The 24,022-nt window shown below is 43.6% G+C and overlaps 1 protein-coding gene across 2 annotated transcripts in view; it reads right to left on the bottom strand.

Annotated features, from left to right (window-relative positions):
• Positions 1–24,022, bottom strand: part of LOC139064252 (synaptic vesicle glycoprotein 2A-like) — a 37,233-nt gene that overhangs the window by 4,456 nt on the left and 8,755 nt on the right. For both annotated transcript variants that reach the window (XM_070547416.1, XM_070547417.1), the window contains exons 3-12: positions 23,400–23,580; positions 21,538–21,689; positions 19,073–19,206; positions 18,872–18,961; positions 15,020–15,127; positions 10,674–10,762; positions 10,424–10,588; positions 10,215–10,348; positions 1,170–1,376; positions 935–1,094 (exon numbers count right to left, since the gene is read on the bottom strand). In XM_070547416.1, the coding sequence (XP_070403517.1) occupies positions 935–1,094; positions 1,170–1,376; positions 10,215–10,348; positions 10,424–10,588; positions 10,674–10,762; positions 15,020–15,127; positions 18,872–18,961; positions 19,073–19,206; positions 21,538–21,689; positions 23,400–23,580 (1,420 nt within the window). The remainder of the gene's footprint in view (positions 1–934; positions 1,095–1,169; positions 1,377–10,214; positions 10,349–10,423; positions 10,589–10,673; positions 10,763–15,019; positions 15,128–18,871; positions 18,962–19,072; positions 19,207–21,537; positions 21,690–23,399; positions 23,581–24,022) is intronic.

Genomic DNA, 24,022 nt, shown 5'->3' with positions numbered 1-24,022 from the left:
AATACTATGCAATATGAAATAATATGTAATGAAATGATACAATGCGATGAGATACAATATGATACAAAATAATATGATATGATATGATGCAATATGAAACGATACGATGCTATGCAATACGATACGATGTGATACAATATGATACGATACTATACAATGCAATACAATGCAATACGATACAATACAATGCAATACGATGCGATACGATGCTATGCAATACAATACGATGTGATACAATATGATACGATGCGATACGATGCTATGCAATACGATACGATGTGATACAATATGATATGATACGATGCAATACGATGCAATACGATGCAATACGATACAATACGATGCGATACAATGTGATACAATATGATACGATGCTATGCAATACGATACGATACGATGTGATACAATATGATACGATACAATGCAATACGATGCAATACGATATAATACGATGCGATACAATGCGAAACGATGCGATATGGTGCGATACAATACGGTACGATGCAATATGATATGATGCGATACGATGCTATGCAATACAATACGATGTGATACAATAAGATACAATATGATGCGATACGATACAATACAATGCAATACGATACGATACAATGTGATACAATATGAAATGATATGATGCTACTGTATATGATACAATACGATGCAATACGATACAATACGATACGATACGATATGATACAATGCAATGCGATACAATACGATAATTTATTAATCCCAAAGAAAGTAAATTATTTGTAACTTGTCATTTAAGTTTTTTACAGTCGTTATGGATGTGTTTTGATATGATTTGATGAAATACAGTGCATTACACTACAGTGTGATTCGATATGAAATGACACTAGGTAATATGATACAATGTCCACGAACCAGAAATCTAGAATCAAACGAATAACAACAGCTGTTCTCCTGCTACCTTTTATCCGAGGGATAGAGCTCCACCGTTAAGACGTCCAGGGCGTTCCACGAGGCGATGCTGATGCCACCAAACAAACACAAGAGGGCGATCATCCCAGACTCACTGTTCCCAAACATCAGGAAGAAACAGCTTACACAGGATATGATGCTGGACCCCGCTGAGTAGAGAAAAGAAAGATAATTACTCTAAAGGAAAAACACCCTAGGGCCAAAAGCGTATATGACGTACATACCGAGCATCCTTAAACGGCCAATTTTATCCATTAGTAGGGCAGACACAATGTTCCCCGGCAGCACAGCCAGCGTACCGAGGAAATTGACGAAGTATATCATGTAGGCATTGTTGAAGTCGTCACTGAAGTCCAGTATGCATCCCTCTTTGTTGTGGAGGAACGTGCTGTTGACCAGTTTACAGTTGACGAACCTGTACTTGAACAAATCTGAGAGGAAACCAGATTAAAGGTTTTATTTTTATACCGACTATCTTTCCTATCATAAAAGTTATTGAAGCCAAGCTGATGAAGTGAGTCTCACTTCTTTGTTGTGGTTTAAGGAACTGTCTCACTTAGATGATTAAGATTTATTGAGTTTGAACCAGGAGATAAATAATGGAGCATAACTGTTATTTTCACACTGAATCTGTCATCAGAAAGTCCAGACCTAAACCACACTAAGAATCTGTGGAATGTGCTGGAGAAGAAAAAAATTTTAATCGAAAAGACAAAACTAAAGGTTAAGGGAAAAAAACTGTATTAAAGCATTTACCCATAAAAACATTCTTGCATTTATTTGAAGCAATGAAGGCTATAATATAAAGGAAATTATTGTTATTATAAAAAGTAATGATGTTAATATTGGAGTATATGAGCTGCTAGTGTTTAACTTTTTATTCAAACCATTTACTAATTATTTTTGAATTTATTTCTGTTTAGTGGTGTCCTATTTAAGTCTCCATTTGTGTCAATAAAACATTGAGAATAATTAGGGTTAACTAGATAATGGGGAAATTTCAGGTGTAAGTTGTCTGATTTCTTAGCTTTAAAAGGAAACAGAAAGAAGTCATGATCTTGAGAAAATAAAAATTTAAAGGTCTCCTAAAACCACTTTTTCACAATTCAAAACCATTCTTTGAGCCTTTGTATGGCACACAAATTTTGTTGGGGCTCTAAATGCCCCAGGAGCCCCGATAAATGGACAAACACAGCCCCATATTAAATCCCTAGACTGGTTTTTCCTGCTGATTTGACCAGGACATGAATATTAATGAGCTGCAGAAAAGTAAGTGTACACAGCTTCATCGGACAAGGGTGGGGGGCATGGACAAGGGAATGTGCAGCTGTACTCCGTTGGGCTGAATCGTAAGCTATGGATGTAATTCATTCAAAATCAGGATATTTTCAGTACATTCTAGAACATGAGTGCTCAAACATTCTTCTTTGTTGATTTCCTCACGTCCAACAAGGATGTTAGCAGAAGCTCAGGCTAGCAGTAGCAATAGCTTGGACTAGCTTTAGCAGTAGCTTGGGATAGCATTGTTCTACGGTTAGCATTACCACAGCAACGGTATATTGATGATGATGAAGCAGGTTGGGACATGAACATTTAAGGTGGTGTGTCTAAGCTTGTGACGCGTTAAACCCAAGCCCCCATAATTCGGATCTGGATATGAAGCAAAACAGGAATTGACAAAAATTGCAGTTCCACCCTCGTCCGCTAGGGGGCTGGTGTCAGAAGCGAGCAAATCCTTATTGACTCCCATGTTAAAAATACCAATTTCACAGCAGAAATAAATATGTTTACAGCCTGGTTCCAAAACATGTTTTAGGTTTAAATGATCTAGTTTACACTCATAACAACTCTGAGGGGGGTGAATTTTTTGTCACTCTTCTGTTTAAGTTTATTAAATGCCTAAAATTCTGAATAATTAATGAGCATCAGACCCACGTGACCGCAGAGCTAGCTCCGGGAAAAGGCCTCAGCCTGAGCCTCGGCCTCGCCTTAAAACTGTTCAGTGGTTTTCAGTCTCTCAACTTAGACCATTAGTTGTAGCGTTTGTGCATTCTCTTTGGATATTATTTGTGCAATTGATGGACAAAATGACTTGCTGTGGTATTAATTGCACAAATAGAGCATCCAAGGAGTCTCCACTAAATTTTTTTCTGTAAGTAAAATTATATTTATTTATATATGAGCTTATCAAAGGAGCTCACTAACTACCATTTGAACATGTACTGTTTAACCATGAATTTTTTATTTAATAGAGTAAAACCCTGTGCATTTAACATAACGCTGCATTTTTGAAATTGGGTTGAAATATGACATGTTGGTGGAGCTGGGTTCCGACTATCGGTATGGACTCCCCTCAGAGGCAGCTCGGTGCATCTCTGATCGCAGCGGCGCCTGTCTGCTGCGCGGCTGCCAGCTTGTGGAGCTCTCGGATGGAAACCTCTGTGTTCCACCCGATTTTACCCAGCGGTCAGCCCGGCGTATCTCTGACTCTGAAGCTCCGGTGTTGTGCACAGTTAACTCTGCTTGGTAGCTACCTCCGTTAGCTTACCTCCCACCTCCGCGTTAGCTTTGGGTTAGCTTGTAGCTACATCACTTAGGTTCGCAGGGTGTTGTCATTTGATCCCAGCCTTACAGCCCCACCCTCAGCTCCACCTCTTTTCCCTTTTTTGGAATTGTCTGGGCTTGACGGAACCTTTGACACGGTCAAAATGGCGGTGGTGGGAACCTCCCATTTTGGCACAAAAACTTATAATTGGAGTGCTACGTGCCGTGTCCCTTTTCGGCCACAAGATGGCCTCAGTGGCCTTTGTCTCGCCTGTCTCCCAGTGCCCAGCTGTTCCAAATCATTGATGATCACTTGGCAGCAGTTAAAAGCTGCTCCCAGCCACCAGTTCGGGGAGAAGGTCCAAGGGTGGTGTCGACTCGTCAGAGTTTGCACTATTCTCTTCTCACCGTTCGCTTTTGATACAGCTCGTTAGACTTTGGTATTTGACTTTTGGAAATTGGAATAAGATTAGACCATTTGGTAATTTGACTTCGGACTGGCTTTAGACTTTTGACCTCGGATCTCCCCTTTTAGTATAAAGTTTGATATTCTCGGTTGTTTATCCCCCTCCCCTTCTGGGTTGGCGCTTTACTTTATCTCCTTTTTGAATATTGCTCCTTCGGTGTTGTATTTAGTATTGTTTTTAGGTTCTTTGTAAATATCCCGTGTTTTGTAATAAAATTCTTTGGTTTTTAAGTGACACAGCACGTTGATTATTATTTCACCCACAAACCACTTTTATTACTCCCCTCCTCATCTCTCCTAGAGAGCCGGGGACGAAATATGGAGCCTATGGACACTAATTGTCCAGTATATATGTCGATGGTTAAACCAGATGTTCTCAGAACAAACCAAATCTTCGTGGCCATTACTTCTTTACTTCTTGCATAGGAAAGCAGGTCGGAGATGGCACAAGCTTTTTGGTTTGCTACATTAGACACCCCAAGCTGCCTATATTTAACTAGTTTATTGAATTGTTTATTACTGTTTTGTCTTTGCTGCCTGTGACTGATTAGATTATTCTCACGCCACCAGTAATTAATCCCAGCATCTTTAAAATGCTTTAAGTTGTTGATTATAAATATTTTTGATGCTCGAATGACACATACGTGAAAGAATGCCTCACTGGCTTCAGAAATCAAAAAGACTTTGAAATAAATCCGCCACGTCTGGGAGAAAAGCAAAGACCTCTCAGATGTGTTCTCCGACATGCTGATCTGAACTCAAAACCACAATTCTATTAGCCCTAAATGGGTCTGTGTCCCACACGGGTCCGCTTGTTTCCACGTTCATCCCTATTTCATTCTGTTTCTCATTCGACCCTAACAAATGTCGGGGCTTGGATTTGTTTGTGTTGCTATGGAAACCAGATGAGCTGCTGCTGGGGCGTAACCCATGGTTACCAGTAACAGAACCATTCTGTTTTCTCTCTGCTGCTAAACTGTTTCTATTCATGAGATTTAATAGCTTACTCCTGGCCAGTTGAGATAAGAAGATCAGGAAAAAAAAGTCATCAAGACGTTTGACATATTTGGAAAAAATACATTCATCTGTCTTTATTCTTTTCTTTCTTAACATGGTCAGATATTCCTGACTGATTTCTAAGTCAGTGATCTTTATTTTTTCAATTATGTCCTTTTTTGTTTGGCAGCTCAGTTTCTAGATGGAAAAAAAACCCACAGAAATTTTTTCTTCAAAGCCTGCACACCATTGAATCTTTCTAGGCATCCAACCAAGAGTGAGATGGGGTTGGGAGCGGACCCGTTTGGGGGGGGGGGGGGGGGGGGGATTAATATTGAGACTTTTTGCGCTCTACATTTTATTTATTTATTTCTACTCTGTACGGACGAGGATTAGAGCCACTGACAAGACAAAAAAAAAGAAAGGAAAGAGAATTCTTACTTTTTTCTCAGAATTCTGACTTTTAATCTTGGAATTCTGACAGGGAATTCTGGGAAAAAAGTCAGAATTCTCTTTCTTTACTTTTTTTTCAGTGGCCCTAATCCTCTTCCGTACCTCTGACTTTACTGCACAGGCAGTAAAGGAACTGACCTTTGTTTCATACAAATTTTCTTTTCGTGAGGAAAATTTAACATCCATCTCCCCTGAACTCCTTCACTCTATCTATCTATCTATCTATCTATCTATCTATCTATCTATCTATCTATCTATCTATCTATCTATCTATCTATCTATCTATCTATCTATCTATCTATCTATCTATCTATCTAGGCTGCATGGTGGCGCAGTGGTTAGCACTGTTGCCTCGCAGCATGAAGGTTGCAGGTTCGAAACTCGGCTGTGACCTTTCTGCGTGGAGTTGCGTGTTCTCCCCATGGTTTCCTCCGGGTACTCCGGTTTCCCCCACAGATCACAACATGCCCTATGGGTTATAAAAATTGTTAGTCGCTTTGGATAAAAGCGTCAGCTAAATGAATAAACATAAACATCTATCTATCTATCTATCTATCTATCTATCTATCTATCTATCTATCTATCTATCTATCTATCTATCTTCTGTCTGTCTGCAGTAAAGAGTTACAGCTACATGTCAAAAATGGAACTTTTAATTATAATGAATGTAAATGTTTTAAATTCCATAGGGGTGGGCAATATCAAGTCATTCATTAGTTATTATTTCCTGCCAAGAAAACAATCTATCATGTTAAGCTAACTTTAATGATGTAATTGCATCCACTAAACAGAGGATTATGTTCATGTGGGTCATCAGCATGAAGTTATTGAAGTTATCAAAGCAAACATGGCTGGAATCAGTTTTACTGTAATCTGTGTCTCTAAGTGTGTGTGCTGCTGTAATGAGTGGATGTCCCCACTGTGGGATTAATAACATTTACTCTATTCTATTCTATTAATTCAGTTCAGCCAGTAGGGGGGAAAAAACCCATTTGAGGAATTTTGGCCTTTCCAGCCTTCCGTACCAGTAACCTGGCTATAGGTTGGTTTATGCTTGACGCGTCCGCGAGGTCTGCACGGCTCCACGCGGAAAAGTTGCATCATTTTGCGTCATTTTAACAACCACGCCCCTCCACCGCGCCTCCGCACGGCCCAGAATTTCCGCAACGCGCACCTCGGAAAATTTCTAACCACGCGGACAGACGGACGCGGAAAAACATGGCGGACCGGCAAGAACTAGTATGGCAGAGGTTCGTAAATACAGACATTTGTATGATTCAGCTCTCAGAGATCACCGTGATCAACATGTTGTTAATAATTCTTGGAGAGAAATGGCTCGTACTGTCGGAAAAGACGAGAACGCTGTTAAAAATGCTGAAATGCCGTGTTGTAAACAGTAATTTCTACTTCTACTATGGTGTAGTGTTGGATGCTTGCCGTAGAGCTCCATGCTGCCCCGTTCAGTTTGGGAGAATATTGGCTCACCGCAGAGACAAGCCGTACGAACCATAAACGAGGTGAGTTGTGAAGCGCGTTCCATCCGCGAGCCGCATCACCGCGCGGAAAGTGAATGCGTCAAGCAGAAACCAAGCTTAAGGAGGAGGGGTTCATCTCACAAACAGGAAAAACACACAGGTGAAGTGGTGAATTAAAATACTAGGATTCCTAATGTTTTAATTCACCGTGTCACCAACTAATGTAGGAGAGGGAACGTGTGAGGGAGTCACCACGGTAGAAAGCCCAGCTTGCTGTGAGCAAGGATCGGTGGCTGATGAGTGAAAACAAAAGAAAAACATTCGGGACTGAAGCTCCATCAACACCGGCTGGTTTCTAAATAAAGCATGTCATTTTAGCAGCTCACGGTTCTGGGAGAAAGAACCGGGCATGCCCATCCCATCAACAGCAGGTGGAGCTCACCGCTCCGCCCATCTCACAACCAGAGCGGAAAAAAGCACATCGGCATGGATTATACATATGGGATTCTGTGTGTGAAATAACGCCGGTTAAATTATTACTTAAGTGCTGTTTGTGTGCATGTTGTTCAGCAGCTAATGCTATAATTAATATCATCTGTTTTTCTTGTTTGTTTTTTTCGTAAGCCCTACGCACTGTGCGTGATGCGCGTTTGGGGAGCACAGGCGCTGGTTTAAGCTTGGTTCATGCTTGACGCATTTACTTTCCGCTTGGTGATGCGGCTCGCGGATGGAACGCACTTCACAACTTGCAGCGTTTATGGTTCATGCGGCTTGTCTCTGCGGTGAGCCAATATTCTCCCAAACTGTAGGGGGCAGCATGGAGCTCTACGTCATGCATCCAACACTACACCATAGTAGAAGGCGAAATTACTGTTGTTTACAACATGGCATTCCAGCATTTTTTAACAGTGTCCTCGTCTTTTCCGACAGTGCGAGCTATTTCTTGTCACGCCCTGTCCTGTCTTCTCTTAGGTTTTAGTCTGTGTCTCCGTTAATTGCTCCCACCTGCCTCTTGTTTCCCAATCACCATAGCTCCCGCTCCTCATGTATTTAAACCCCTTCTGTTCTGTGTTCCATGTCGAGTCATTGTTTCAGTGTCCAGTGTGTGTTCAAATAAACCTATGTTAAACAGACTCACCTGTTCGCCTTTTTCCTCCCCGCGTTTGGATCCTCATCTGATCACCGCTCCACTCACCAGGCACGCACGTTTGTGACATTTCTCTCCAAGAATTAATAACAACATGTTGATCACGGTGATCTTTGAGAGCTGAATCATACAAATGTCTGTATTTATGAACTCTGCCATAACTAGTTCTTGCCAGTCCGCCATGTTTTTCCGTGTTCGACCGTCTGCGTGGTTAGAAAATTTCCTTGGTGCGCGACGCAGAAAATCGGGGCCTTGCGTAAGCGCGGTGGAGGGGCGTGGTTGTTAAAATTACGCAATTTTTCCGCGTGGAGCCGTGCGAACCTCGCGGACACGTCAAGCATAAGCCAACCTTTAGGGTCAGAGATTGAAGGTGTGGCGTGAGAGCGTGTGAAGAGGGTCAAATGCGCGTGTCTCACGCTCAGTGCGTGAGAGTTGGCAGAAGCAAAACAAAAAAGGATGTGGTTAGTTTTAATAATGAAGATGTTTTTTTTTACTGTGTTTCCTAAGATTTAGATTATTAAAGCTGTGGTATGTTGTTCAACATTTTTTTAAGTAGCTTAAAAATGCTTGAATTTGACTATCTGGCATTGTTCTATGACATAAAGTAGGTAATCTTTCATAATTTACATTTCCGCTATTCCCCTCGCCTTTATGGCAAAACAAATCATTTACACAGGTCTAGAGTGCTGACAGTAGAGCTGCATATCCACAAGAGGGAGCTGTCAATCAATGAGAATGTGCCCCAGTTCCCAGCATGCACTAGGGGGTGAGGCACTGATACACAGTTAGCTTAGCACACCAACATAGCTTGAAGGCTAACTCAACCTTCATTGAATTAATGTCGGTCTGTAAACTTCATGCTAACTATGAGAGAGATACAACTGTTGTGGAGGCTAATTCCTGCCCATTTTAGATGATTTCCTGCATGAACACTACATATTTTATTAAAACCTGTGAAGTAAGGCTAAGAAGATAATTCAGCAGTTAGAATGAGGCATCTCTGAGGAGAAAAGTATCAAACACATTATTTGTCCATTAGCACTACAAGACTATTTGTGTGTGCATGCATGGTACAAGATGAGGCTGTTAGCTCCATTCAGAAGGAGAGGAGGAGTAAAACATCAAAATCTCCTCCTTTCCTCGATGGCATCACGCTATGGACCACAGCTATAACCCTTCCACTGTCTTATCGCGTGATCCTGCCAGGAAAGTTGACCATTGAGCAGGACTGATGGTTTATCCCTTGAGGTCCAGATGGCAGGGGGTGAGGAGTGAGCACAACCTCACCCCTGCCACGTGGACCTCAAGAGATAAACCATCAATCAGTAAGACAGTGGAAGGGCAACTGAACTGCTAAGATTTACACTATTAAATGACAAATGACGTAAAATTCCTTAAAAGTAAAAGTTGAAATGGTGTGTGTCGGTGGTTTCTACAACACAGCAGTTCGTAGACATTACCACCAACCTCCTGGTAATCCAAAGCAACAACATCAACATGTTTGTCAGCCATCTAATTATTTGCTACGTTTCAAAAATGCATAAAAAGGTGAAAGAAAAGAAAGAAATGCAAATAACATAAAGCCTGATTTATACTTGTCCATCTGTGTGGGAACAGAGGCACACAACGCCATTATGCGCCAGCGAGCCTGTCGGAGTCATGTCCAACTTTTTACTATCCGTTCAAAGTGATGGAGACCGCAAGCTTGTGATTGGTCAGGACGTTGCTTCCTTAAACTTTGTCACCTTTGCCCCCTCACAAATAAAGACAGAGCCGAAGATATTTAGTAGCAGACACAGAACAAATTGAAAAATCCCGTAAATACTAACGTGAATGAAAGAGTACAAAGATATGCAGCAAGAATTTTATTCGTGGACAGAAATCATGTGAAACGTGGGCTTAGAGGTGGCCAGAATGAAGGTCAAATTCATCAAACACGTAAACGCAATCGAAGCACACTAGTAAAAACACTATCTCTGATCGGGTACATGACTGTAATGGTGGAAGGATACCCCTAAAAGCACTACACCCTCTGTTTTCCTAGTGGGGAATTGCTTTGCAACACCCCCCAGGTCACAGAGAAGTCTGAAGGCAAAACATCTTCAATGCGTGTGTGCGACTCCACACTCGAGCTTATGGAGAAGTATAAATCAGGCTTCATGTAGGACGTTAAGGGGGTCTCTTTTACCTGTGTTGTAGAACAAACTTGCAATGAAGGTGCAGTTCCTGAAGAATGTGTGTGTGGATGTGATATCCTCAAAGTAGCACTCCTCAAACACAGAGTCTTCAAACACCATGGACTTCATCTTCATATTCAGGAACCTGTGCACAGATTTATCTTTTTTTAGTTGTGTTGCATCATTTACATTTTTAAGTATTGGAATAAATAAGCCCTACTTGTCATTGAAGTAGTGTCCATCGCGATGAATTTGGTTTTCCAGGGTGAAGTTAAAGGTGACGTGCTCTACTCGCTCCTTAGTGAACGTCTTGGTGCGTGATTCATATTCCTGTTTCTGGATGTACTTGATCATGTCAGGAAACCACACCGTCAGGCCGTAGTAGCTGCAAAGTCGGGACAGACGAGATAGGAGTTGATCATGATGTATATAAATGAGACACCAATGGATCAGCTGAAAGGTTAGTTTACCTGAAAGACATGCTGAACCAAACAGCCATGAGCATGAAGGTCGTCCTTTTATATTCTGGGCTGAAGCAGGCGAGGATGTTGTTACGGATCTGCAACAAGTGAAGAAGAAACTAGTTTCACAAATAATAATAATAAATAATGGCTTATTATATAGTGCTTTTCAAGACACCCAAAGCGCTTTCCATTATTCATGCACTTTCTCATTCACACACTGCCAGTGATGGTAAGCTACTATGTAGCCACAGGCGCCCTTGGGCAGTCTAACTCAAACTTTGTTTTTTACATTAATGCGTGTATTTTTAGTAGGGGTGGGACTGAATTTTTAAAAATTAATCTAATTAATCAGGGTCTTTGTATTGAATTGATCTAGATTAATCGCAATTTAATCAATCAAGACAATTTACCCCAAAGCAATTTTTAAAAATAAAATAAGGTTCATTCGTGATTCCAATTCTTGCGCTGCTCTGGGTGGCTGCATGTTAGAGTAGCTCTGTTAACTACATGTAAGTTTAGCCTTTTTTGGACATTTTTTCTTCTAGCGTCTTAAGAAAAATTGTATTTTATTGGACCTTTCACTTTTCTGTTTGTGGTGCTGTGAAGCTTAGAGTATTTATTTTTTCACTTTTTGAGCATTTGTTATGATGCCTAACCATGGCAACAAGCTGGTTTACAATCGGGAGCAGCTGATTAACATTGGAAAGGCTGAAATAATACCTCAACTGAAGCCACAAATGCCAAATGAGCTAAAACGCAAGAAGCGTGGATGCAGAGTGAGAGCAAAATGGAGACAGAGAAAGAGGAAATTCAAACCATCTCTTCCATCAATCATAATGGGCAATGTGAGATCACTGGCCAACAAGATGGATGAACTCCAAGCCCTTTCAAGGACTCAGCCAGTTTCGGCAGTGCAGTGTTATTTGTTTCACTGAGATGTGGCTGCAGGACCATATCCCCGATTCTAGTGTCTCCCTGCCTGGATTCCTGACTGTACGAGCAAACAGAGATCTGAAGAGGAGCGGGAAAAGAAAAGGAGGTGGAGTGGCAGTGCTTGTCAGCAACAGATGGTGCCATCCATGTCATGTTTCAGTTAAATGTCGTCTCTGCAGCCAAGATGTTGAACTCTTGGCAGTAAGTTGTCGCCCATAATATTTGCCAAGAGAGTTCACCAGTGTTGTCTTGGCAACCGTTAATATTCCACCTTCAGCCATTGCTGAAAATGCATGTGATGCCATCAATTCCGTTGTCGCTAAGCTACAAACCCAGCACCCCAATGCATTTGTGGCCATATCTGGTGATTTTAATCATGCCTTACTCTCTGCTACACTTCCAACATTTCAACAGTTTGTCAGCTGCTCCACCAGAGAAAACAAGACACTGGATTTGTGTTATGCAAATGTAAAGAATGCATACATGTCCAAAACAAGACCTCCTCTGGGACATTCAGATCACAATCTTGTTTTTCTCTGCTCAGAATACAAACCATTTGTTCAGAGGCAACCTGTGACAAGAAGAACTGTGAGAAAATGGTCAAAGAACCCTGAAGAAGCCCTGCAGGGTTGTTTTGAGACCACAGCTTGGATGACTCTCTGCCAAGGATATGAAGAGGACATCAATTCCATGACTGGATGTGTCACTGACTATATAAACTTCTGTGTGGACAACATCATACCCACCAGAACAGTGAGATGCTTCGCTAATAACAAACCCTGGATCACCAGTGAACCTGCTAAATGTAAAAAAACAGCCTTCAAGGAGGGAGATGGGGAATTATTGAGGAGTATACAGAAGCAACTGAAGATCAAGATCAGAGACAGCAAGATGGCATACAGGAAGAAGCTGGAGAAAAAACTACAGAGGAACAATATCAGAGATGTCTGGTCAGGGATGAAGAAGATCACAGGCAGCCTGGACACAGCCAATGAACTGAACAAGTTCTTCAATAGGTTCAGTTCAGGAACAAACCCAGCATCCTCCTCGCCTGTCCCCAGCCAATCAGACAACCCATCCTCCTCTGATCCAACATTTTCCTCTCACTTGCTAGCTCTTTTTTCCTCTAACGCAGTCATGGACTCTTCTGGTTCTACAAATCTGTCTTCAACCAAGTCAGGAGATGCTGCTGCCCCAGTTACCTCCCCCTCCCACCTATCTGTCTCTAGAAGTCAGGTGAAGAGGCAGCTAGGGAGACTGAACAGGAATAAGGCTGCAGGTCCAGATGGTGTCAGCCCCAGAGTACTGAAGGCCTGTGCAGAGCAGCTCTGTGGGATTCTGCAGCACCTCTTCAACCTCAGCCTGGCCCAGGAGAAGGTCCCAGTCCTGTGGAAGACATCCTGCCTTGTTCAAATTCCAAAGAAAACTCACCCATCAGTCAATGACGACTACAGACCAGTTGCCCTGACATCCCACATCATGAAGGTCCTGGAGAGACTCCTGTTGGTCCACCTGAATAAGCAAACTATAAAATATCAGGACCCGCTGCAGTTTGCTTATCGCCATGGAGTTGGAGTTGAAGATGCCATCATCCAGCTGCTTCAACCAACTCACTGTCATCTGGACAAAGCAGGCAGCACTGTGAGGGCCATGTTCTTTGATTTCTCCAGTGCATTTAACACAATTCAGCCTGATGTACTTTGCCGGAAACTCCAGAAGATACAGGTGGGGCCTCAACTATCGCCTGGATTAAAGACTACCTGACAAACAGGCCACAGTTTGTGAGGCTGAAGAACTGCACATCAAACCAGGCGATCAGTAACATTGGAGCACCACAAGGGACTGTACTCTCACCATTCCTTTTCACCCTGTACACCTCAGACTTCCAGTACAAATCAGAGACCTGTCATCTACAGAAATACTCAGATGACTCTGCAGTTGTCGGGTGTGTCAGAGATGGACAGGAAGCTGAGTACAGAGAGCTGGTGGAGTGCTTTGTGGCATGGTGTGGAATCAATCATCTGACCTTGAACGTGAACAAAACAAAGGAGATGATTTTAGACTTCAGAAGAAACAGGGTGAAGTCAAACACTGTTTCCATCATGGGAGAAGAAGCGGAGGTGGTTGAGGATTACAAATACCTTGGAGTTCACCTGGACAACAGACTGGACTGGAGAAAGAACAGCGAAGCCGTTTACAAGAAGGGACACAGCAGACTGCACTTCTTGAGGACGCTTAGGTCCTTCAATGTCTGTAGCAAGATGCTGCAGATCTTCTACAAGTCTGTTGTTGAGAGTGTAATCTCTTCAGCCATATACTGTTGGGGTAGTAGAATCAGAAGCAGGGACCTGAAAAGGCTCAACAGCGTAATAAAAAAGGCTGGTTCTGTTCTGGGGACGACTGTGGAACCGCTGGAGGAGATAATGCAAAGAAGGATTCTCCAGAGAATCAAGAAAATTATGGACAACCCTGCATTCTCTTCACAAGACTGTCCGACAACGGAAGAGTGTCTTCAGTCAGAGGCTTCTTCAGTTTCGCTGCAACACTGACCGCTACTGTAGATCCTTCCTGCCAACAGCCATTGTAATACACAACTCTTTGACGACTTGATTATTCTTTTTATTCTGAGCTACTACAACAATCAATTTCCCTCTGGGATTAATAAAGTATTTTAATTGAATTGAATTGCATTGAATTGAATTAAATTGAATTGAGGCACAGATGACATACCCAAACTTTAATGAGTATATTTCTGTAACTACAAGGTCTGTTTGATTGATTTGGTGTCATTATTAAGATAACTATTGTTGGACTTACCCCTAGTGTTTAGTCTAAAACCTCAATTTTTGTATTAGAATCGGTAATTTCCTTAAAAACCTGATGCATCTGCCCTCTGGTGAATAATTTAAGTATTACAGATGGTGGGTGCCAATTTTATTGTTAATTATTACAAAATTACCAAATGATACATATTATTATTTACTGTAAAACTGGATAACTGATTTCTGATTTCTAGTGACCTCTATGAAAATAAAAAAAAAACTCCAAGCTCCAACTCTTATTTTATTTTAGTCAGTAGGCAGGTGGGTGGGTGGAGGGTGTAGGCTGAATGCAGATCATAACTGAGCATCAATTGGGTTGAAAGTTTCATGCTCATAACAGTGATGCTGCAGCAGTTTTTAAAGCAGGACAATTATATAAACTGCTTGTGAATTTAGAAATCAGGAATTCCTGCAGGCAGTTCAGACATGAAACTGCCTCTTTTTCAGTAACCATCGTAATGCAGGTTTATAGAAGTTGCTACCATTTGCTTTCAATAGTTAATTAGAAACATCAGAAGAGGCTACAACACATCAGATCTGATTATAACAGGCTGATATGACCAAAACAACATTGGCAGCTTCAGGAATTTCACCGACCTGCTGGGAAAGACTCATAATCTTCAGTTTGTAGCGCTGCCAGACCGGAGTGTCGGTGCCAATGTCCACCAACTCATCAATCTGCTTCACGGTCTTGATTGTGGTGACCTTGAAATCAGCAGACGCAAGTCATTCACCTGGTTTATCAGCAGCCGTGAATGGAATAACACGTGGTTAGAAAACAGATGCCCAGAAGCACCAGCGGAAAATTTGATCTTGTTTTGCTTTGCTAGCATGTTCTTATATTGCTTTACGCTCCAAATGTAGTTCCATGCTTCTTGTGGTGGCAAGTAGAGGAGGCAAAACACACTAGCAGTGTATGACAAGCAAAAAATAAATTGTTACAGCCCCCGTCCATCTGTTTCCTGCTCTTCTCTGCTTTTATAGCAGCACTGATTGTCAGTGTTTTCCTCACAAGAAACGTCCATCAGTTAGTCTACCTCTACATGTGTGAATGTTACAGAAAATTGTGTTTGTTACATGTCTTTGCAAAATAGGTCAAAGCAGTCATCATCGTCGTCGTCATCTTCCTCCGCTTATTCGGGGGCAGCATCCCAACTAGGGAGCTCCAAACAGTCCTCTCCCCGGCCACCTCCACCAGCTCCTCCAGCAGGACCCCAAGGCGTTCCCAGACCAGATTGGAGATGTAACCTCTCCAACGTGTCCTGGGGCAGGGGCCTCCTGCCAGCAGGACATGCCCGAAACACCTCCCCAGGGAGGCGTCCGGGAGGCATCCTGACCAGATGCCCAAACCACCTCAACTGACTCCTTTCGATCCGGAGGAGCAGCGGTTCTACTCCGAGTCCCTCCCGAATGTCCGAGCTCCTTACCCTATCTCTAAGGCTGAGCCCGGCCACCCTACGGAGTAAACTCATTTTGGCCGCTTGTATCCACGATCTCGTTCTTTCGGTCATTACCCAAAGCTCATGACCATAGGTGAGGATTGGGACGTAGATCGACCAATAAATCGAGAGCCTGGCTTTCTGGCTCAGCTCCCTCTTCACCACGACAGATCAGCTCAGCGTCTGCATCACTGCAGATGCTGAACCAATCTGCCTGTTGATCTCCTGATCCCTCCTACCCTCACTCGTAAACAAGACCTCAAGATACTTAAACTCCTCCACTTGAAGTAGGACCTCTCCCCTGACCTGGAGTTGGCAAGCCACCCTTTTCCGGTCGAGAACCATGGTCTCAGATTTGGAGGTGCTGATCCTCATCCCAGCCGCTTCACACTTGGCTGAAAACTTACCCAGCAAGGGCTGAAGGTCAGAGGTGGATGAAGCTAGGAGGACCACAAAAAGCAGACACGCGATTCCCCTGCCACCAAGCTCGACACACTCCACACCACGGCTGTGCCTAGAAATTCTGTCCATAAAGGTTATGAACAGACAAAGGGCAGCCCTGGAGGAGTCCAACCCTCACTGGGAACAGGTCCCACTTACTACCGGCTATGCGGACCAAACTCACGCTCCTCTGGTAAAGGGACTGAATGGCCCTTAACAGAAAGCCACCCACCCCATACTCCTGGAGTGTCCCCCACATGGTGCCCCTGGGGACACGGTCATAAGCCTTCTCCAAATCCACAAAACACGTGGATTGGTTGGGCAAACTCCCATGCCCCCTCCATCACCCTTGCAAGGGTATAGAGCTGGTCCACAGTTCCACAGCCAGGATGAAAACCACATTGCTCCTCCTCAATCTGAGATTCAACTATCGATCGGACCCTCCTCTCCAGTACCTTGGAGTAGCCCTTTGCAGGGAGGCTGAGGAGTGTGATCCCCCTATAGTTGGAACACACCCTCAGGTCACCCTTCTTAAAGATGGGGACCACCACCCCGGTCTGCCACTCCACAGGAACTGCCCCCGATGACCACGCAATGTTGCAGAGATGTGTCAACCACGACAGCCCTATAACATCCATAGCCTTGAGATACCCAGGACGAATCTCATCCGACCCCCGGGGCTCCGCCGCTGTGTAGTTGTTTGACTACCTCAGCAACTTCTGCCCCCGAGATTGGACAGTCCACCCCCAGGTATCCCGGCTCTGGTTCCTCCTCAGAATGCGCATATGTGGGATTGAGGAGCTCCTCAAAGTATTCTTTCCACCGTCCGACTATAGCCCCAGTTGACGTCAGCAGCTTCCCATCCCCACTGTAAACAGTGTGAGCGAGTTGCTGCCTTCCTCTCCTGAGGCGCCGGACAGTTTGCCAGAACCTCTTTGGAGCTGATCGATAGTCTTTCTCCATGTCCTCACCAAACTCCTCCCACGCCCGACATTTTGCCTCGGCAACTGCCACTGCTGCACCCTGCTTGGCAATCCGGTACCCGTCTGCTGCCTCTGGAGACCCACAGACCAGACACGCCCTGTAGGCCTCCTTCTTCAGCCTGACGGCTCCCCGAACCTCTGGTGTCCACCAGTGGGTACGGGGGTTGCCACCACGACTGGCAACGGCCACCTTGCGACCACAGCTAGCAACAGCCGCCTCAACTATCGCACAGAGAAACAAATCCCACTCGGAGTCAATGTCCCTCACTGCTCTCGGGACGCGGTCAAAGCTCTGCCGGAGGTGGGAGTTGAAGACCGTCTTGACAGGTTCTTCTGCCAGGCGTTCCCAGCAGACCCTCACTATGCGTTTGGGTCTGCCAGCTCTACGTGGCATCTTCCCCTGCCATTTGATCCAACTCACCACCAGGTGGTGATCAGTTGACAGCAACGCTCCTCTCTTCACTCGGGTGTCCGAAACATACGGCCGCAGGGCAGATGACACTACTAGAAAGTCTATCATCGACCTGCGACCTAGGCTGCCTTGGTACCAAGTGTACCGATGGGCATCCTTATGTTCGAACATGGTGTTCATTATAGCCAAACTGCGGCTTGCACAGAAGTCCAATAACAAAACACCACTCAAGTTCAGATCAGGAGGGCCGTTCCTCCCAATCACACCCCTCCAGGTCAAGCTGTCATTGCCCACGTGAGCATTGAAGTCCCCCAGCAGAACAGTGGAGTCCCCTGATGGAGCACGATCTAGCACTCGTCCCAGGGACTCCAAAAAGGGTGGGTACTCTGAACTGATATTTGGCCCATAAGCACAAACAACAGTCAGGACCCGTTCCCCGACCCAAAGGTGCAGGGAAGCTACCCTCTTGTCCCCCGGGGTAAACCCCAACACACAGGCAGAGAGTCTTGGGGCTAACAAAAAGCCAACCCCAGCCCTCCGCCTCTCACCCGGAGCAACTCCAGCAAAGGAGAGTGTCCACCCCCTCTCCAAGGACTTGGGTTCCAGAGCCAATGCTATGTGTCGAGGTGAGTCCGACTATATCTAGCCGGTACCGCTCAACCTCTGCCACAAGCTCCTGCTCCTTCCCCGCCAGTGAGGTGACGTTCCATGTCCCAAAAACCAGTTTCCTTGTCCGGGGATCGGACTGCCAAGGCCCCCGCCTCGCTCTGCCACCCGATCCACACTGCACCAGACCCTTCATGTTCCTCCTGCGGGTGGTGGGTCCACAGTTGGATGAGCCCATGTATCTGGTTCGGGCTGGGCCCGGCCGGTCCACCAGGCGCTCGCTCACGGGCCCCTACCCCAGGCCTGGCTCCAGGGTGGGACCCCGGTAACCCTCCGGGCCGGGCCATGAAAGATCCTCTGAACAGTTCTTTGTCTCACCCTTCACCTAAGTCCAATTTGTCATGGGAGACCCCACCAGGGGCACAAAGTGCCCCAGACAACATAGTTCCTAGGATCATTAGGGCACTCAAACTCCTCCACCACAATAAGGTGACGGTTCAAGGAGGAGCGGCCAAAGCGTTTAACTTCAAAATAAAAAAAAATTCTGTATTTTGACTCAAATACTTACAGAAAACACCCTCTCTGGGTATCCTTTAGCTCTCATGTTTGTGTCGTGAACCTGCTTCAGAATCATCCAACCTTCATCATGTTTGCCATTCTGATGCAAAAACACACCAAAGCCACATTAGTCTTATCTGGAAATTAAGAATTTTTTTGGGTTAATTCAATTAACAACAATAGAAAAGTTGATGTTAGCTCATCTGTTGACCTCTAAGTAGAAGCGCGGGCTCTCTGGCATGGCGTTGAGGGCAGCGATGGCCGCAACGGATGGAAACGCACACACTAACACAAACACACGCCAGCTGTGGAACTGATACGCCGAGCCCATCTGAAAACTCCAACCTGCAAACAAAGGAATGAGATGAGCTTAAATACGTATAAACAATGGTCCGACAGATTTATCGGCCATGGAAGATAAAAAAACAACAGACTCTGAACCAGATCTCTGAACCTCAACTATTTAATTTAATCGAGTTTCTGCAGATTGCAAGCTATGATTTGTTCCGTCGTCTTACATTGAATGGATTCGCTTCATGTGAGTTTAGAAGCTCAGTTTTTCAGAAGCTGTGTGAAAGATCTGCTAATTGGGGGTGGTGTTTTGCAAAAAAACCTGATTCCCTGCAAAAGTCCACCCACACTTTTGGCCCCTTTACAAATGTGAACCAATAATAGCAGTTACAAACACAATCAGATGTGTTCACGTAATTGACTCTTAGTGAGTGGGTGTTATAAGTGTCTTTGTTGTTCATTAAGATTTGTTTTATACTGTATGAGATTGAAACATGTTCAAAATGCAAAGTGTGCAGATGTGTTCATAGCTTTTGCTATGATGACTGAGATTTAACTCCTTGTAGACTACTACCCTGGATTTACATCAAACCAGGTGGAGTATGAGAATTTGTACCTTTATTAGAAATCTGTCAGATCCAGTCCTTTACATGTCTACTGCCCTCTGGTGGAAGACCTACAAGTGGAACGTGTCAGGATCCATGTTCCTCGACTGTTTTTATGCCTTTCTTTACTCTGTCGCTTAACCATGATCACCTGTGCAGGTCTATTTATTTCCACCTGTGTTCCCAAGATTTAAGCTCTCTACCACCGCTGTAGTGCCTGATCACATTCAACTGTCATGCAGACCAGACACAGCCTGTTCCAATTTACATTCAGCCAAGCCAGTCCAGGCTAGTCAAACCCAAGTCAAGTCAAGTCTGTCAAGCCAAGTCAGTCAAGCCAAATAAAGTCAAGAAAGAAAGAAAGCAATCTTTTATTTAGCGCCTCTCAAGATAAAAATCACTAGGTGCTTCACAAATAAAATATTTAAGTATAAAACAGATTTCAAAAAGATGATTAAAAATATGTTTAATATGAGAACAAATAAAAACTGTGAATTTTTTAAAAACGTAAGGAAAGGGGAAGAAAAATGAATAGGAATGAGGGGAATCAGTGGATCCCGGAAAAGGCAGAACAAGAGCAGAACAGTCAAGTCAACCAAGCCAAGCCAGGTCAAGCAAAGTAAAGCCAAGTCAGTCAAGCCAGATACAGCCTGTTCTTGTTTATTTCCAGCCAAGCCAGTCCAGGCCAGGCAAACCCAAGCCAAGTCAGCCTAGCCAAGTCAGCCAAGCCAAGTCAGTCAAGCCAAGCCAAGTCAACCATGCCAGGGCAATCAAAGTCAGTCAAGCCAAAAAAAAGTCAAGTCCACCAAGCCAAGCCAGGTAAAGCAAAGCCAAGTCAGCCAAGACAAGTCAACCAAGCCAAGCCAAGTCAGTCAAGCCAGATACAGACCAGATACAGCCTGTTTTTGTTTATATCCAGCCAAGCCAGTCCAGGCCAGGCAAACCCAAGCCAAGTCAGCCCAGCCAAGTCAGCCCAGCCAAGTCAGCCAAGCCAGGCCAATCAAAGTCAGTCAAGCCAAAAAAATAAATAAATAAGATAACCAAGCCAAGCCAGGTTAACCAAAGCCAAGCCAAGTCAAGCCAGATACGAACCAGATACAGCCTGTTCTAGTTTATTTCCAGCCAAGCCAGGCCAGCCCAGACAAACCCAAGCCAAACCAAGTCAGTCAAGCTAAGTCAGTCAAGTCAAGCCAAGCAAAGTCAAGTCAATCCAGCCAAGTCAAACTAGGCCAAGCAAAGTCAAGTCAGTCAAACTAAACCAAGCCAAGCCAAGTAAGCCAAGTCAAGTCAGGCCAGGCCAGGCAAACCAAGCCAATTTATATGTTTGTGTTCAATTAGGTCAAGTCATTAAAACTAAGTCTTATCTAGTTTACTCTGCTCGGTCAATTCACTCCACACTAATCAATCCTGTTTTTCCTACTCAATAAATTTACTTTTATTTCTTGGTCCAATCTGAGTGTTCACTGAATCTTTGGGTCCAAATCTCCTGAACAGGAAAAGTCAATTTTATTTGGTTACTGCTTTTTTATAACTTGGTGGCATGTTTTAAAGGTTCCTACAAATAAAAAGCAGTCTTGTTTTGTTTCTAATCAAAACAAAGGTTTTTAATTACCCACAGAACAAAACAGAGCTGAATTCTGCGTAGTCAAGACCTGGTTGGGCAGGGTGAATAAGAAACCGAGTCAAGCAAAGAGAAGAGAAAATAACTTGACAATAAAAATTCAGACTAGGGAAACTAACAAGAACAAAACAAAGTCATGAGCATTATTTTCATGCTCACCATAATGTGGGATGATAGCCCAGGCCATAGCCGATGCATAGATCCCCCCTATCATCCAGAACATGCAGAGCCAGCTGAGGTGCTCGCCGCGTTTCTCTTGGGCCAGAAACTCAGAGTAGTATGAAAACACGATGGGAATCGAGCCACCAATCCTGTAAGGTTTAGGAAATAAAATTAGGAATTACATGGAAGGTGTCAAATCTGTCATTTGATTCACCCGTTTCCAGGTTTCTACAACCTTTACCTCTTTAACAGATTATGTGCTTTCCTCAAAACCCTCATATCACCCTGCATTTAGTTGTTTTTTACTACAAATGAGCCCAGCGTGGGCTGCGCAGTGGTTAGAGCTGTTGCCTTGCAGCAAGAAGGTCCTGGGTTCGCTTCCCAGCCTGGGATCTTTCTGCATGGAGTTTGCATGTTCTCCCTGTGCGTGCGTGGGTTCTCTCCGGGTACTCCGGCTTCCTCCCACAGTCCAGAAACATGACTGTTAGGTTCATTGGTCTGTCTAAATTGTCCTTTGGTGTGTGCATGATTGTTTGTCCTGTGTGTCTCTGTGTTGCTCTGCGATGGACTGGCTCTCTGTCCAGGGTGTACCCCGCCTGATTGCCCAATGACTGCTGGAGATGGGCACTAGTCCCCCCCGCTACGTGGACAAGCGGGTTCAGAAAATGGATGGATGGAGCCCAGCATGACCGTAGACTAGAGTTTATTGGATGTTGACTGTTTTTCTCGTTTCGTTGAAGTCCAACTTTTGCTGCCAACAGTTCTAGCTTTGTTTATGTTCTTGTTTCTTGTTAAAAATGAGCAAAGACCCAACATGGGAGACAAAGACACATCATCCTTATTAAGTGATAGTGTCTTTATATTTATATAAACTATGTTATGCAATTATATAGACAACAACACTGACTCATCCCTTGAGTTAGGTGCCTGGCTGATTTATAGATGGAGTTTATCAGTTCCTCATTTTAAAAAATCTCTTGGAACTAAAGAGTCTTTATAGGTGAAAATTAGGATTTTTTTTTTATCTGTACGGCTCCAAAATTGGTGTTCTTAGTTAAATTCTGAGCATTTAAATCTTTAAAAGTGTTTGTTTACATCATCGGCCTCCTGGAGAGATAAAATCCTACCACGGGAGCCAAACAAAACCCCCCTGAGAGCCACAGATGGTGCCAGGGCCGCAACTTGGACATGCGTGCATGACTTAGAAGAAAGATATGTGATGATCAATCAAAAAGATTGCCTGACAGCTTCTACAAACATCCAATTCTGGGGAGCAAGTTACAAAGAAATGAAGCTGAAGTCCAGATTGGTTGGAGGGGACATTGATTTTTTTATAGTGATTTTGGCCTTTTAATTTACCAGTTCACTAAAGCAGAACAACAAGCTGCAATAATTATTTTCTGTCAGTTGTCAAAGTGACAAAAAAAATGGCGAGAAAGGGTGTCGACATTAAAAAACCGTGATAAACACAAATTATCTTGTTCTGCTCAGAATATCATGAACACTTGTAGACTTTGGTTGAACTATTGGCCCTTTAAATTCCACACCAATAAAAAAAAGCTTTGAAAATAGCTCCTTTTGTAATTTTTTATTCATTTGGATCAATGGAGATCATAATTTAATCAAAGGCAATAATGGTTTTGTTATAATAATTGAGGCTAATAATTATAACATTTTATTGAAGCATCACCATATCTTTCTGAATTTTTTTATTTTAAATGCTTTCAGCCTTTTTTGACTAGATATAGGAACTAAATTGTGCTCCACCAAAGTGTTGACCTGCCATTTCCGAGTTTAAGATGACTTTTAAATGACACATTTAACAAAAAAACGTTGTAGCAAGTGAAAAGTCCCATTACCCAACACCTGAGAGGAGACGGCAAAACAGAAACGTGCTGTAACCCTGAACGAAGGACGAGAAGAAGGAGAAGATACTGTTGATGGAGAGAGAGATAATGAGAGACTGCCGACGACCTATTCGATCGGCCATAGCCCCCCAGAGGAAAGCCCCGACCATCATCCCAAAATATACGATGAGACCTGTGGAGAGAACAAGCCAAACGGAGAAGTTACAGATATGCCGGCTTTCGTAAAAGGCTCTAAATGTAAGATTAAGATAAGATTATGAGTTTTTTACAGCATGCCCCCATGTGGCTGGTTCCAGAACTGCAGGTTTAGAAACATAATTTCAGCCCTAAGAGCATCTGAAATGCTTTTTTTCTTGATTTCTTGGTGCATTAAAGAAAAAAAAAACAGATACATCCCTGGAAACTCAGACCCACGTAGACACGTATTCAGGTATCTCACAAAGTAAAGAAAGTTTCCTACAATTTGGACCGTCATCCACATGAAAGTGAAGGTAAATGCCATCAAAAATGAATCTTTTGAAAACTCTACTTAAGGTGGACATTTGCTAATTATCTGTTGTCACCATTTGCTTGTGGAAGTAAATGAACAAAATTAACATTGTTGCCTGTAACAT

Source organism: Nothobranchius furzeri, chromosome 19 (assembly GCF_043380555.1).
Source record: "Nothobranchius furzeri strain GRZ-AD chromosome 19, NfurGRZ-RIMD1, whole genome shotgun sequence".
Classification (NCBI taxonomy): Eukaryota; Metazoa; Chordata; class Actinopteri; order Cyprinodontiformes; family Nothobranchiidae; genus Nothobranchius; species Nothobranchius furzeri.
Note: the sequence above shows the minus strand (reverse complement) of the source record. Positions and strands in the feature narration are given on the sequence as shown.